The sequence below is a fragment of the Phocoena sinus genome, chromosome 11 (genome assembly GCF_008692025.1).
Source record: "Phocoena sinus isolate mPhoSin1 chromosome 11, mPhoSin1.pri, whole genome shotgun sequence".
NCBI classification, from domain to species: Eukaryota; Metazoa; Chordata; class Mammalia; order Artiodactyla; family Phocoenidae; genus Phocoena; species Phocoena sinus.
The window spans coordinates 20,154,204-20,169,759 of NC_045773.1; the positions used below are offsets into that span (position 1 = coordinate 20,154,204).

At 37.8% G+C, this 15,556-nt stretch overlaps 1 protein-coding gene across 1 annotated transcript in view; it reads left to right on the forward strand.

Annotated features, from left to right (window-relative positions):
* Positions 1-14,082: 14,082 nt before the first annotated feature.
* Positions 14,083-15,556, forward strand: part of MDFIC2 (MyoD family inhibitor domain containing 2) — a 99,686-nt gene continuing 98,212 nt past the window's right edge. The window contains exons 1-2 of the mRNA XM_032648061.1: positions 14,083-14,186; positions 14,765-14,852. Coding sequence (XP_032503952.1) covers positions 14,765-14,852 — 88 coding nt within the window. The 5' untranslated portion in view covers positions 14,083-14,186. The remainder of the gene's footprint in view (positions 14,187-14,764; positions 14,853-15,556) is intronic.

Here is a 15,556-nt window from a genome sequence, read left to right on the forward strand (position 1 = left end):
TCTAGAGTCTGACTACTCGAAAGTATGGTTTGTAGAGCAGCAGCATGTCCATTACCTGGGACCTTGCTAGAAATACAGAATCTCAGGTCTATTCCAGACCTCCTGAATCAAAACTTACATTTCAACAGGATGCCCAGGTCATTCTGTAGGCATAAGAAATGTTGGGGCCTGGAGAGAGAGGGGTCACAAGACAGGCAAGGTCTCTTTCCACCCCCTTCATCACCGTATTCCCAGGGCCTAGTTCAGGTCTACACATAATAAATGCTCATCACACTTTTTTTAATGAATACATTATGGCTATTATTAGTAACACTTCAGGTCTGAAAACCAGCCGTGTTTTCTTCCTTGACTACCTCCACTCAGTGAGATGAACATGTTAACCACGACACTATGGAAACACGATTATCTCAGTTCCTAGTGAGTTCTTCCCTGCTAAAATCCTACAGTTACTGAATGTGCATCTCAGCTGGCACTAATTAACATCATGCCACGTTTTAGTCTCTACCTTTCCATATGTATGTGTCACTGTACATGTGACATCCCTCCAACTAGAGTGAAACCTCCCTGATGGTAGGGATTACGTGTACTTCCCTTAGATTGCATATCCTTCCCTTAAATAACTGGTTATATTCAAAGCTATCTAGAACATGCATACTCATGCAGGACAGCCTATAAGGCAAGCTAAAAACACCTGTACACTGTAGGGTATAGTAATAAAGTATAAGTTTAGATACTAAGATGACCTGGGGTCAATTCTGACTTCCACTAGTTCTCAGCATTAAACACAGTAGATATTTCAGCCTTCTGAGCCTCAGGTTTTATCTTTAGGGTGGAGATAATGGCACATCTCAGAGTGCAGAGCTTCCTTAGATACACAGGGCTAGTGCTATAACTCATCAGCTACTCCTGTTCTTCTACCTTTGGAGCTCTTAGTCCAAGATACAAAATAATAATGCGTAAAGGGACTATTACACCAATAACCAAGCAAGAACACGAAATATTTTTGTTTTGGTCATGTGTAGGCAAGAAGGAAAAATCAGAAACTGCCACTTTGTCTCATTACCTATTTTTCATAGAGAGTTTAATAGTTCAGACAAGACTTCCTTTACTTGGACAGAGACATGTTTTATAATGTGATATACCTACCAGTTCTCTCCAAGTACTGGCTGTTTGTTTTCATAAACATGTATTTACAAAGGTTATAGGCTGATGTCGTACAGGTGTAATGTCAGCCACTCACAAATGATTTCTTGGAAAGGGAGTACTGTGAATAGAAGGATAGAGAGAGAGAGTAGAATTGGAAATGAGCAAATTGCAAAGGAAGGAAGTGTCTCAAAATTGCTCTCCCTATAAGAGGACTACATTACTATTCCAATAAAATATTGTAATATATTTTTCCCTCTTGCAGCATCAATTACTTAGAGCCTCTTTGTAGTTGATTATTTCCTCTTTTGAAATGTAAATGAACACTTGAAAGTTGAGTCTTATTCAATCTTCCTGCAATAACTTTTATCAGCTAATCAGCTAGGTGTGGATCTCCACACCTAGTTGAGATACACACATAGTGAAATCGCTGAAATAGGAAAGGAAATAGACCCAGATGAAGTACTTTCCATGTATCTCAACAGAGAGGCAACTCATTTTGGGGAGGTAATTTCTTTATTGTGCGGGATCCTCCTTACATAACAGGATGTTCAGCACCCAAGGTTCCTGTCCTTGATATGCCAGTGACGTTCCCTAGTCATTCCAGCCACCCAAAGGACTCCTTTTGCGAACCACTTGCTTGCTTCACCGAGAGAAAACAAGTGCATCAAAAACTAACCTTGTCTATTTTACAGTTTTGCCTTGCTGGCCTTGCAGCAACTAGGGTGCCATGGAAATGTCTCATCTACATGTAAACAGCTGAGTTAAGATACAAATGAAGTGTGTGGTCTGCTCTGAGCCTGACTTTCCTCCATTTCGCTCAAGGCTAACCTGGTTCCACCTTTCAATATTCCATGCCTTCTGTTCACTATCTCATTGCCTTTTTTTGCCATTCACATATTCATCTTCTAACTCAACACTAAGAGGGAAAAAGAATGGAGAGAGGAGAAGAAGTATTCCCTCTATGACCTCTTTTTGTTGTCACGGTGCAGTGCACTGTGCCCTTCCTACACCAGCATGCATTTTCTGCCACCAGCCTTTCTCCTGTGGTTCAAGATCTCCTGAAAAGGACTGGAAGGAGTTGAACTGCATATCAGCAGGCATTGTTCTCCACTGCATTCTTATGATCACATCCCCTGGATGCATTGAATTTTGACTGCCTAAGTGGGATTTTAAGTTACATTAATTCTGTTCTTAGATAGCACTTAGAAATGATGAGAGTCAAATGTTAAATGACTGAGCTTATCAGAATGTATTCCAATATTTCTCCAAGTGTGTTTCGTAACCACCGGTTGCAGGGTTATGTTAACAGGAGCTACTTGGAAAATGATTCCATGGTCAAATAAGTTTGGAGAAGGATGGACTGAACAAACTACTTTAGTGCGTGGATTTACAGAGCCTTTGCTGTGTGAAGGTGGTAGGATCTCAGTGCAGTGGTGAGGAATGAGGTCAGTGGTTTTCGAAAGTATTTGGCTACGAAGTCAATTTTCCCACCTATGACTGGAGCAATAAATGAGAAACAAGTGATTCTAGTCTTTAATAAGCCACTTAAGCTATGGGAATACAGACTTTCAGAGCTGCTGATTTGGCCCCTAGGCAGTACACTACAGGACTAGAGCAGTTGGCGCCATTTACATGGCACAATGTGAATGGAGCACTTTATCAGTCAGAGTTCAATCAGAAAAGCAGAACCACTGGCAGGTTTATATAGTAAGGGATCTGTTACAGGGATTTGATCTTACACAATCTGCGAAGTCGATTAGTCTCTATAAAGTTGTAGTTTTGCTTCTGATGCTGGAGTTTCAAGTGGGTGGAGCAGGTTATCAGGAAGACAAGAAGGTATGTAAAGCAGAGGATAAAAAGGATAAACTGACACCCATGAGCTTGAGCTGGAAGCCATGAGTTTGGATTGGAAACTGCGTTGGTTGTCACTACCTCCAACGCTGAGGAAGTAGATACCCTGCAGAGAAGCTGGATAAATTCCATCTAATTTGTGGAAGGAGAATTTCCCCTTTTAATATCTGTACCCTACTCCCTTCCCTTTTTCAATCATTCCTTCTTTTTAATCTCTGTCCACTAAAACTTTCTCATCTCTTCTCCAAGAAAACTCATTTTTCCCCCTTAGAACTTGTACAACATTAACAATTGTGTATTCTTAGATCACTGTGGCTTACCTATGTAGGTCTTGTGTGGTTTTAACTTTATTAAGTTCATAATTTAGGGATATACTGATATTCTTTTCCAATTAGTCTCTACAGCTCTTCAAAGAATTATTTTATCTCAGATAACATCAAATAAAACAGCTTACAACTTTTTATTTGCTTTATAGTTCTTTAAAGGATACAAAGACATCATTTGTGAATAGCTGATCAAATGTTAGAATTTCTCTTTGAATCCAAAAGTCCTATTAAACTGGGATTGTATTTGAAGTTCAATTTATTTAAATGTCCTGCTTTAAGACTGACCCAGGAGAGGTGGTCTGGAGAAAAGACTGATCAAGATAACATATTTTTTTCTTTCTCTCCAGGGATTACAAAAGAAACCAGTATTCCTCACTGATGTAGGTAGAAAACCAGGTACTGTATGAAAGAAATCACGGTTGTCCATCCTACTTAATAATGACCACCATCTCCAAAGGAGATCTTGGAACTAAAAAAGCCAAGACACAGCCAAGAATATGACAAAGAACTTGACAATGGCGAGACTCAAATAGGAGGGAAATAACTACATGTAGTCAAGAAATGTCTCTCCCCCAAAGAGACAGAAATTTCCAGATGTTAACATTTCAAGAGTACATTTGAATGACATAATGTACTGATTAAAGAGGACTTTGCTTTAAGCATTATCATACCTCCACCAGTAATATCCAGTAGTTTACATAATTATTTAAAATAATTATTAAGAATTTAGAAAAAGGTACTGTAATGTAAGAATCCAATAAATCAATCCCTTCTCATTAATAAATAATTTTTAAGTAATTTGTAATACAAACTCAGTAAGCAATGTTCTATATGGCTGTAATTGCTATCATCCAAATATTTCAAAATATCTAGGTTTCCAGTGAGAAAGCAAAGTTGCTATTTCTGCAATTTACTTTTAAAATAAATTGCACTAAATGTTCTAACTGTATGAAAAGTTCAATTATCTTTTGAAAAAACAATAGTGCACATTTCTGGGAAGACAATATGCCTCTTCATTTCTATAATACAATTTTGAGGGGTTAAGGGGCAGTGTCTGGTCTTATTGTCTTCAATTTTATAAGCCACCTTTTTCCTCTTAGAAGGTTTCCTAGCAGACGGTAGTTCAACAAAGACCTCACAGTAGTCAAATATAAAGAGGAGACAGTTGTAAACTCCATTTGGATGTCAACTAGTCTCTTAAAAGTAAAGTTCTATATTCTAGGGTAAAATTAATTTGCAAGCTAATGAACGCTATTTTTAAAACTATTTTCTAATCACAATTTTATTTATTGAGGGGTTTTCTCATTTTCCCCTTAAAATTTTTTAATTTGATAAATACTAAAACCAAACAAAAAGTAAAACCACAGACTTGTATTGATACATAAGTGTTTACAACAGTTTTATTTGTAATAGCTGTAACAGGAAACTACTCAAACACCCATCAACAGGTGAACAGATAAACAAATTGTGGTATGCCCATACAATGGAATGCAGTAAAAGTGCACTACTGACACAACAATATAGATGAATCTCAAGATCATTGTGCTGAATTCAAAAATCTAGCAAAAAAAACCAAAAAAAAAAAAAAACCACAAACCATAGTATATGATTCCATTTAGATTTAATTCTAGAAAATGCAAACTAATCTATAGAGAATAACAAAAAGAGGATTTGTATTTGTCTGAGAATGTGGGTGGAGAGAAGGTTGGATTACCAAGGGATGAGGAGACCTTTGGAGTGACGGGGATGTTTGTTATCTTGATTACAGTGATCGTTTAATGGGTTCATACACATGTCAAATCTGACCAAACCACATGCTTTAAATATGTGTCACTTTTTGTGTTTCAACTATACCTCAATGGAGTTGAAAAATAATTCACTCATAATAAACATAATTTCTAAGTCTTTACTGAGTGTTTAATGTATATTCAGGCTCTTTTCCAATATTTAACCACCACCCCCAACAACTTCAAAGTAGATACCATAATTATTATATCTACTTTAAAGATGAAGAAACTGGAACAAATAAGCTGCCCACTTTGCTCTCCTGATTGCCCAATTTTTCCACTTTCTCACAACCCAAACAGGCCATCCTGTGTTAAACCCTAATGATTGGATCCCAATTCCAAATTCTGGGAGAGAGGATATTGGATTGGTCAGCTTGAACCACCTATTTCTGATACCACCTGTTATGGCCAAGGGATAGGGTGCTGGACCCACCTCTGTGACTGATGGTGGTCATTATCTAAGAAGGAAGCCTTTCTAAATAGACTCCTAAAAAGCACTTCTAAATGTTGCCTACATTGGTGAACTCATCTTTAGAGATCTCGGGAGAGTAGTGGGAATGGAAGTATAAAGCAAGGCTATGTCTTCAGATCAACAAAACATATGGTGTTTTGATTTCTCTTTAACTGATATTAACTTAGCATTTGTGCCAACATTCCTACTGATAGTTGAAAAAAACTTACAAATTCAAGTTAATTCAATCTCTTCCAGCTTCAAAGAGAGGCTTTCAGGCTATATACAATCCCCCCGTAACTTCCCCTTGGATAGCAAATCTAATACATGATAATCCTCTGTCATTGCTGGTCTTCACTTAGAGAGAACACTTCCTGACAGCCTTTAGGGATCATCTCTTTCCCCACAATTTCTTCTCCCAAAATCCATAACCCTTCCATTGCTGCTAGCGTGGACTGTCTACTGTGCAGCACCCACGAATGGCATCTCTTATTGAGACCGAGAGCCTCGTTTCTGTTTACTGGCCCTCAGCACTTCTCTCAAACTTGGACGAAGTTTGGAATTCTCCCCAGGTGTTCTCAGAATACACTGTATTATGGAAATACTCAAATCTTTTCACCTAGTCTTTCCATCTGCTATTGATATTTAGATGTCACGCTGGATGCAAAGATTTTTCTCTAAGTCTTGAAAACTACTAAGGTACTTCTAGGAAACCGGGCAAAGAACTATTCTGCCCTAGTAATCCCCAGATTATCCAGGGATCCTACTGTCCCAATCTTTCAAGAATTAACTAAAACAATAATGCACCAAATTCCTATTTAACGAACATCCAGCATCTAAACCACAGTCACACATCCCCTTCAAATTCCCTTCCTACTCACTTGTCAAAATTTAATTGGGTGGGGTGATTAGCTCAAACACTAAACTTTAAGGCAATTTTGTAGTCTTACCTAACATATGATTTATGGTTTAAATGTGATCTCAGTTCTTTGGTACTTATCATAAAAAGGACTTGCTTTCAAAACTACTGATTCTTCTATGAACTTAAAATAAAATGAAATTTGAATCTCAAAAAGGAGCCACCCTTTGTTCTAGACTCATCTGCCCCACACCAGGGGATGTTGAAACCTGTCTCTGATGTCTGATTGACTGGAAGGATAGGGATAAAGGAATGTGCAAAATTTCTTTAACTTTTGGTCTCAGTGGAATAAATGATACTGGACTTGCATGTCTTCATTTATAGTTATAAAACCTGATAATTCTTGAGAGTAGGTAAAAACAAAAGACGAACTACATATTTGCTCCAGCTCTTGACTTGGCAACACTTTCCCTACCAAAGTGCAAGTACTGAACAGATGGGGCCAAAGTAGAGTAGCAAAGTTGTTGAAGTGAAGAGGCACAGACCGGGGTTTGGGCTATTGAAGTGGCTAGAATGTTCAGTGCAGGGTTCTGGAGAAGAGGGAGCTGCACGAAGAAGGTAAGGGGCAGAGTTCACCCTAGCATTCCTGGCTAGGGGCTGGGTTGTGCATGCATAGGAAGAGACTTGAAGTATCTTGCAAAAATTAGCTTCTGCGGGACTGAGCAATGAATGCATGTATGAGGGTTAATACAGTGTTAGAGCACACTCTGGTCCAACTAGACTAGAGATATCTCACTGAGCACCTGGGCATTTAACTGAGCCCTGAAAAAGGACATGCCTCAGCCATAATAACCAGATATTTTAGCCTGAGCTACGTCGTAAGACTAAGAAAAAAACTGAAATTGACTCAACCCTAACAAAACATAAAACCAAGCCTGACAGGATCCAAAGTATATACCAGTAGTTTAACCGTTAGCTAGAACAAAATTCATTACCCTTTAAAAGAATGCGGTGTTGCCCAGAATCTCCATAATGTATCATCCAAAGTATTTAATATACAATAAAAGATTATTAGCCATTTGAATAACCAAGAAAGCAAACAGTCAATAGAAGATCCAAATGTGGGGGTTACCAAATGCTGACTTTAAGCTAGCTACAATAATATGATCAAGAAATTAAAGGAAAAACTGGTGATAATAAATGAGTATTATCAGCAAAAAAGTAGGAACTATTAGAAAGAACCAAATATAATGTAAATTCTGGAACTTAAAGTATGTTTAAAATGAAAAATATACAAGATTGCTTTAGTAGTAGTAGATCGGGGAGTATAGAAGAAAAGGCTAGTGACATCAAAAGCAATTCTAGGGCTTCCCTGGTGGCGCAGTGGTTGAGAGTCCGCCTGCCGATGCGGGGGACACGGGTTCGTGCCCTGGTACGGGAAGATCCCACGTGCCACGGGGCGGCTGGGCCCGTGAGCCATGGCCGCTGAGCCTGCGCGTCCGGAGCCTGTGCTCCGCAACGGGAGAGAGGCCACAACAGTGAGAGGCCCACGTACCGCAAAAAAAAAAGCAATTCTACAAAGATTATTCAATCTGAAGAAGAGAGACAAGAGGATGGGGAAAAAATAAGTCGAGCCTCTGTGACCTTTGTGAAAATATTAAGTGGTCTAACACATGTGTAATTGGAATGCTGTTGGAAGGGAAGACAGAGAAGGGAAGAGAAAACATATTTGAAGAAATGATGGCCCCAAATGTCTTGAACTTGGAGAAAAACGTCAACTTGCAGAATCTAGAATCTCAGCAAAATCTAAGAAGAAAACATTTTTTTTAAACTACATCTAAACACATCATAGACAAGCTGTTGAAAACCAAAGATTAAAAAATAAAATTAAAGTGATCAGACAGGAAAAAAGGCATGTTAGATATAGGGGTACAATAACAGGAAGGATATTAAAATGAAGGAAGGAAGGGAGGGAGAAATGGAGGGAGGGAGGAAGGGAGGGAGGGAGGGAGGAAGGGAGGAAAGGACGAGGGAAGGAGAGAAGGAAACTAGCAAACAAGAATTCTACACTCAGGGTAAATATCCTTTACTAAGGAGAATGAACTCAAGATATCTTTAGATAAACAAAAGCTGAAAGAGTTTGTCACCAGCAGTCCCGAACTTCAAGAAATGGTAAAGAAAGTTCTTTAGGCTGAAGAGGAATGAAATCAAATGAAAATTCAGGTCTACTAGAAGGAATTGAAGAAAACCAGAAATGGCAACTGTGTGGGTAAACGTTTTTTAAAATATCTATTTTTTCTTTTCCTAATTTATTTAAAAGACAGTTGACTATTTAAATACACACACTCACACACACACGCACACACATACACACAGGAACACTGCCCATCAGATTATAACATTTGTAAATGTACAGCACATAGAAATAATAGTACAAAGGTGAGTGTGTTAATTGCATTATATAGTTATAAAGTTACTACTTTTAACATGAAGTGGAACAATATTTACACTAATGGGACAGTAGTAAATTAAAGGATTTATACTGTAATCCCGAGGAAACAAAAATCTTCATAACCCACTAGCAAGTGTCATTCACATGTTTATTCTTATATCTTTCCTCAGTGCCAACCAAGGTCTATGTCAGTAACAGAAACTCTGTAAGGTATAAAAATAATTTGGTCAAGGTAAACAGCTTTTTTAATGGTTTGGCATGAAACACAGATAAAACTTAATGCATTTTATATCCCTGAGTGTTATTTCTTAAACCTAAACTTCTGATGAGATCTAACATCTAATAAATCCTTGAATTGGTATGCCTTGTCGTGTCAGCTGTAACTTTCCGCTGGGAGAGCCTGTGTTACAAATAAGGAATTTTCGTCTTGCTTTATTTGTCTTTACCACGGATACTTTAGACCAATGTTTATTTACTCCATGTGTATTTTTGTATCAAGGCCACATAATCTCAAAGAGAATTTTAAAATGTAAAAAAACGTGATGGCATACATTGGTCATTAGAATGGCTACTGAAAACTTTTTCATTAACTATACTAAATAATATAGAGATTCCATTCTGTAGGAGAAAACATACTTTTGGAGGGTAAGCACTCATCCTATACCGTTTCCATCTGGACCCAATCCACCAATCCTTCAGAAAGATGTACTTTACAAGAGTCCACAAATCCAATAATCCAAGTTGGTGACCTCTCTACACGCTGATTAATATCATTTTGTGCATTATACATATAATGTCACTGTTATACAAACAATGGCAAGGGACAATGCAATGATTTTGAAGACAATCACAAAAGACTAATGTGATAGCACATAATTATTTGTTAAAGAAGGCTCTAGTTTCACACATTCAATTTTATTTTAAAAGAAACAAGAAGATGAAACATATGACGATCTTGCAGGGATTTTTTTTTTTTTTTTTTGGCAAAGATAGCTTTATGCTGGATAGTGTGCCCTTAAAGATTCTATTTCTGGATAGGATTTTGATTAGGAACTAGAAATACTGCTGCATGAGTCAAAATAAAGGGAAATGGGTAATTCAAATTATCTCCTTTTAGAAAAGAAAACAAAAAAAGAATTTAAAAAGAAAACTTGAGCCTGGAGACCACACTCCTGGGTCTGGATTATTTAGCTCGTTATTTGAAATGAGCACAACAAACAGAATTTGGACAGGGGATCCTTTCAATAATATGTTTATTCTCCTTGTAGCTTAGTCAGACCAGTCTGACCTCTGAGGCTGGCCAGTCACTTCTGGGCTTTATTTTGGACCATCTATTTCCAAGTCTGCTCTGCCTGGGACCCACTGGACTTAACTCCTTTTTACTTCCTATCATCCACTGTGGCTTATCTTTTTCATCCCAAGGCCCAGTCTAGCTCAAGAGACTAAAACCCAGTCCAAATCAGACTCCATCACCCAAATGGAGAATTCTGTGACCCAAGTACATCTCTAGGTGGGTGAATGAATGATTTAAAGGTTGGCATCAGTATGGAATACCCTTACTGCAATGTCCAACCAACAGGGACACTAGTGATACACAACTGGTTCAGGATAAAGTACTTGATGCTTACTCTTATCATCTTTCCTGATGAAGTAGATGAAAAAATGCAAATACCATGCTTATTAATGTCTACCGTTCTCATTTTAAATGATTGCTAAAACAAAGACAGGAAAGGAATTTAAAATGAGCTGTCTAACTTCAAAAAATGGCATCTTCAAGATGAAAATAAAAATTCCATATAGAAAATTCAAATAACGTCACCCACTCTTCAAGACAAAAGCCAATTCAAAGAGCAAAAGTGAAATCAAAGGGCAGTGAAAGTCTAAGCAGAGAAAAATGATAAAATAGAACAACAGAGAAATTTTAACTGTTAGGACATGTTTAAAATATATCAGTCAGTCTCCAAAGAAGATATACAGATTGCCAACAAACACATGAAAGAATGCTCAACATCATTAATCATTAGAGAAATGCAAATCAAAACTACAATGAGACATCATCTCACACCAGTCAGAATGGCCATCATCAAAAATCTAGAAACAATAAGTGCTGGAGAGGGTGTGGAGAAAAGGGAACACTCTTGCACTGCTGGTGGGAATGTGAATTGGTTCAGCCACTATGGAGAACAGTATGGAGGTTCCTTAAAAAACTACAAATAGAATTACCATATGACCCAGCAATCCCACTACTGGGCATATTTCAACAAGAGACATGTACCACAATGTTCACTGCAGCACTATTTACAATAGCCAGGAGATGGAAGCAACCTAAGTGTCCACCATCAGATGAATGGATAAAGAAGATGTGGCACAAATATACAATGGAATATTACTCAGCCATAAAAGGAAACAAAATTGAGTTATTTGTAGTGAGGTGGATGGACCTAGAGTCTGTCATACGGAGTGAAGTAAGTCAGAAAGAGAAAAACAAATACCATATGCTAACATATATATATGGAATCTAAGAAAAAAAAAAAAAAGGTCATGAAGAACCTGGGGGTAAGACGGGAATAAATACACAGACCTACTAGAGAATGGACTTGAGGACACGGGGAGGGGGAAGGGTAAGCTGTGACAAAGTGAGAGAGTGGCATGGACATACATACACTACCAAACATAAAATAGATAGCTAGTGGGAAGCAGGTGCATAGCACAGGGAGATCAGCTCGGTGCTTTGTGACCACCTAGAGGGGTGGGATAGAGAGGGTGGGAGGGAGATGCAAGAGGGAGGGGATATTGGGGTATATGTATAGCTGATTCACTTTGTTATAAAGCAGAAACTAACACAACATTGTACAGCAATTATACTCCAAAAAAGATGTAAAAATAAATAAATAAAATAAAATAAAATAAAATATATCAGTCAAAACTGGATATTTCCAAATTAGAAATGAATGTTATCTTCATAAAAATTCCCTCAGAACTATTCTTCCAAAGGATTTTAAAGTTTGCAATTTACTTAACAAATACAAATAAGTGTATCACAGTAATTTCAAAAGTAAAACAAGTAGAAAAATATGTATAAAACAAGTGGAAAACTATGTATAAATCAAGAAAAATCAAAGCATAAATCAAGAAAAATCAAGAGTAAACCATAACCTCCAAAGTAAGAAATGTGGACAGGATTTGAGTTATACGTGCTCTGGGGATAGATAATTAGAAACTAGTTTAGTTGAACATAAATAAAATATGTAAACATAATCACAGAATCCAAGGAGAGGCTTCATCATCACACACTCAAGGTAGGAATGGATTCTCTGCCTTAGAAATTGCATGGAAGAACAGGTTATACAATTTGTAAACTTACAGAGAACTAAAACCATTTTGAATCTTAAAAAAAATAGTTTCTGTTGAGGAATAACATGGATACTCATATGGTCTATGATTAAAATACAACTGAAAATAAACTAGGAGGAATAATATGATCAGCAGTGTTCTGGCTCACTCATCCTCGCCTGAACGCTTGGCTACTTCTTCTCATCTGGACAGTGTTTGCATCTTAGGTTTCTTTAGCTCTATTGTTTTAAGATCACGGTGATTGTCATTTACCAAACATCTTCCTGACCCCAGGAATACATAAAATTTAGATAATTTGCTTTTCCAAAGGACAATGCTGGAACTCTTAAGGGCATTAGATTAAGTCTCCAATTTATGATGAAGGGACATAAAGTGCTATAACTAGAGAAAAGAGACAACCTAAGGAAACATCGTAATCAGGTGTTGCCTATGACTTTGGGACAAGGAAAACACCACTGGTTTTTGATATACTGGTTTTGTTTATCCAACCATTGTTAATCTGTAGGTGATCATGTCTTACACTGAGCAAGATGCATAAAATGCAGAGACAGAGGTAGAGCCCTGGGGGGTTGGGGTGGAGGTGTTTCTAACCTTGCCAGGAAGATAAGACAGGTTTACAGAAGACCACAATGGAGATGATGACGACGCCAGGAGTCCCAAGGGGGATCAGAGAAGGGAAAGATTGTTTCCAGACATTAAGTAGGCTTCAAGATGGGGGTGGAGGTGGGATTTTGAGGCAACATTTCTGAAACGTTCATAACAAAAGCAGGTGAGTTCAAGAACAGCAGCATTGCAATTAGGTTAAAGGGAAAGGATAGGCACCTTGGAGAAATCTTAAAACTTTAAGCCACAGTTTGAAAATGATGTTATAGATTCTGACCAGTCAAGGTCTTCCTTGGCTATTTAAGGAATCTGAAATTCATCTTTTGCTCCCAGTTTTATTGTTTTTAAAAACTACGTTGATCCGTCAACTTTCACGCGAAACTGGGAGCAAAGTAGAAGAAGGAATGAAGTTGGGAAAAGAGGTGAAATGGATACAAGTCGATCAGATAACAGACAGTCTCCAGGTAAAGACATTGGAGGAGGCAAAACACTTTGGGTTAAAAAAATAAAGATTATTTTTTATGGTGAAAAGAGGGGATATGTGTATAGGTATAGCTGATTCACTTGGCTTTACAGTAGAAACTAACACAACATTGTAAAGCAACTGTACTCCAATAAAAATAAAAAACAACATTTAGGAATGTTGGACTATTTATTATCATGCATTCCTAAGGGCTATGGGTTATGCTCTCTGCTGTTAACCTTCTGTTGAAAACAGTACTTATCTTTGCCTAAGAATCTAATGACAAATCCTCTTTGGAATGTGATTCCAAATTCTTTTGGGAATACCTGCAGACTCTCAAAAGAACGTGAAATGTTTTCTTGTTGTCTATAAAACGTTAGAAAAACGCCTTTTGAAACAGCAGCTGCAGGGTGAACTTCTAGAAAATAAACCCTGAGAGGTTTCTCTTCCTTTTCTTTTAACCCAAATAGCCTACGTATATTTTTCAATCTCTTCCTTCTACATCCTTAATATTAACTGTAAGTGATGAATGGCGGGTGTGGAAAGAAGGAGACTGGAGAAACTCCGTCCATTTGAAAAGAGTTCATTCTTCTCACCCTATTTTGCAGAGTGTCATTTTAAATAAGTGCTGGCCTGGAGAAGGTTTTTATTGTTTTGAACCACAGGCTTTACATTACCTTAAAAAAAAAACCCTCTCAGCCGCAAGTTGGATGCTTCTGGCAGCAATACAAATCTAGCACCACCCGGGAGGGAGCGTATTTGCTTCTTCGCTCACTTCTGGCAGGGCAGAGGAATGCTGGACACTGAGAGACAAGAAGGGAGGCTGCCCAGAGCATCGGCACGCTGCTGCTACCCCGTCCCACGCCTTGGGCCTCCTCCCTTAGGAACAAACAGGTAAGTACATCGAGGTGCTGATGCAAGTGGGGCATCCTAGCTCACTGCAACCAAGCCATGGAGGAAGTCAAGTGCAATGTCCTGAGAATACCTAATAGGTCTCAACACCTTCAGGAAGCTCAGCTTGGCCTGGCTGAGGTCATAAGGTTCTCATTCTACCCAGTACATTGCTGGAAAGTCCTTTGGTGTTTATTAGTCTTTCTAGCTTTGCACGTCACTTTGCAGCATGCTTTTCTCTAGGCTATTAAGAAATGCATTAAAACAGCCACTGAATGTTTGGGTTTTGACAAATCTGGGGCTACTTGTTCATCTGTTTTTCTTTCGTATTCAGAAATCAGAGCTTACAGCAAGCTTGACTGCTGAAAAGTGAAATATCATCTAAAGTTTCGTTTTCAATGTCAGTGTTGTAAAATACTATACATGGATAAAATGTAAGACTTAACGTTAGACAGGGAGCTGAAAAACTACAGAGATAAAATGTTCCTATAATATGAGAGTCGTCTCTAAATATAAGGTTCCATGTTATAAATTTGGGTTCTTAATGAATTTTTTATATAACCAATTCTGTTTCCACTTAGATGTCAGAAACTGAGCTGGAAAAGATAAAAGTCAGAACAGCTGAGCATTTTGAAAATGACAAAAATAACATTTCTTGGTTGAAGGAAGGTAAGTCCTCTTGCTGTTGATTTTCTATCAATGTGAGAATTGTGCTTTTGTTTATAAGCAAAAAAGAGTGTGGAAGAAAGAAGAAAAATGTCCCAGCATTTCAAATGACATGAATACTTCAGATTTTCTTTCTTTCTTTCTTTCTTTTTTTGGCCTAAGTGGTAGTTTGAGGGTGTTTAGTATTGAAATGCTTTTTGTATTCCTTAGACTGCAGAGGTCACTCAGATGACTTTATGGGTAAGAGGATATACATTTTCAATTCAAATACACGTTACCTGTGAGGTTCTTGTTGTGCTGGAGAATTTTCTCCCTTGTAGCCAGGAAGATGAAATAATTTGAGGACAAGTATTTTTTAAATAATAATCACAGAAAGGAGTGCAGGCTGTAGGAAGTCATGTCTACAAATAGAATCGCCATTCACTGCAATTACAGAAGCCACCTTCCCCCGGGAGAGCACTGTCAGCCACAAGCATCCCGTGCTTAAGATGCTGGCTTGAAATACACACACAAATCGATACGTCCTCCTAGGAGAAGTACAAATATGCGCACTTTCTAAAATTCGTGTAAACTCATGATTATTTACTAGAAGGTTTGGTTTCATAATCTTTCCTTTTTATGAACATCTTTAAGGTCTTTAATCTTTTTATGAACATCTTTAAAAGGAAACCAACTTGATATTCTATCTAACTAGATAAGTTGTGTCT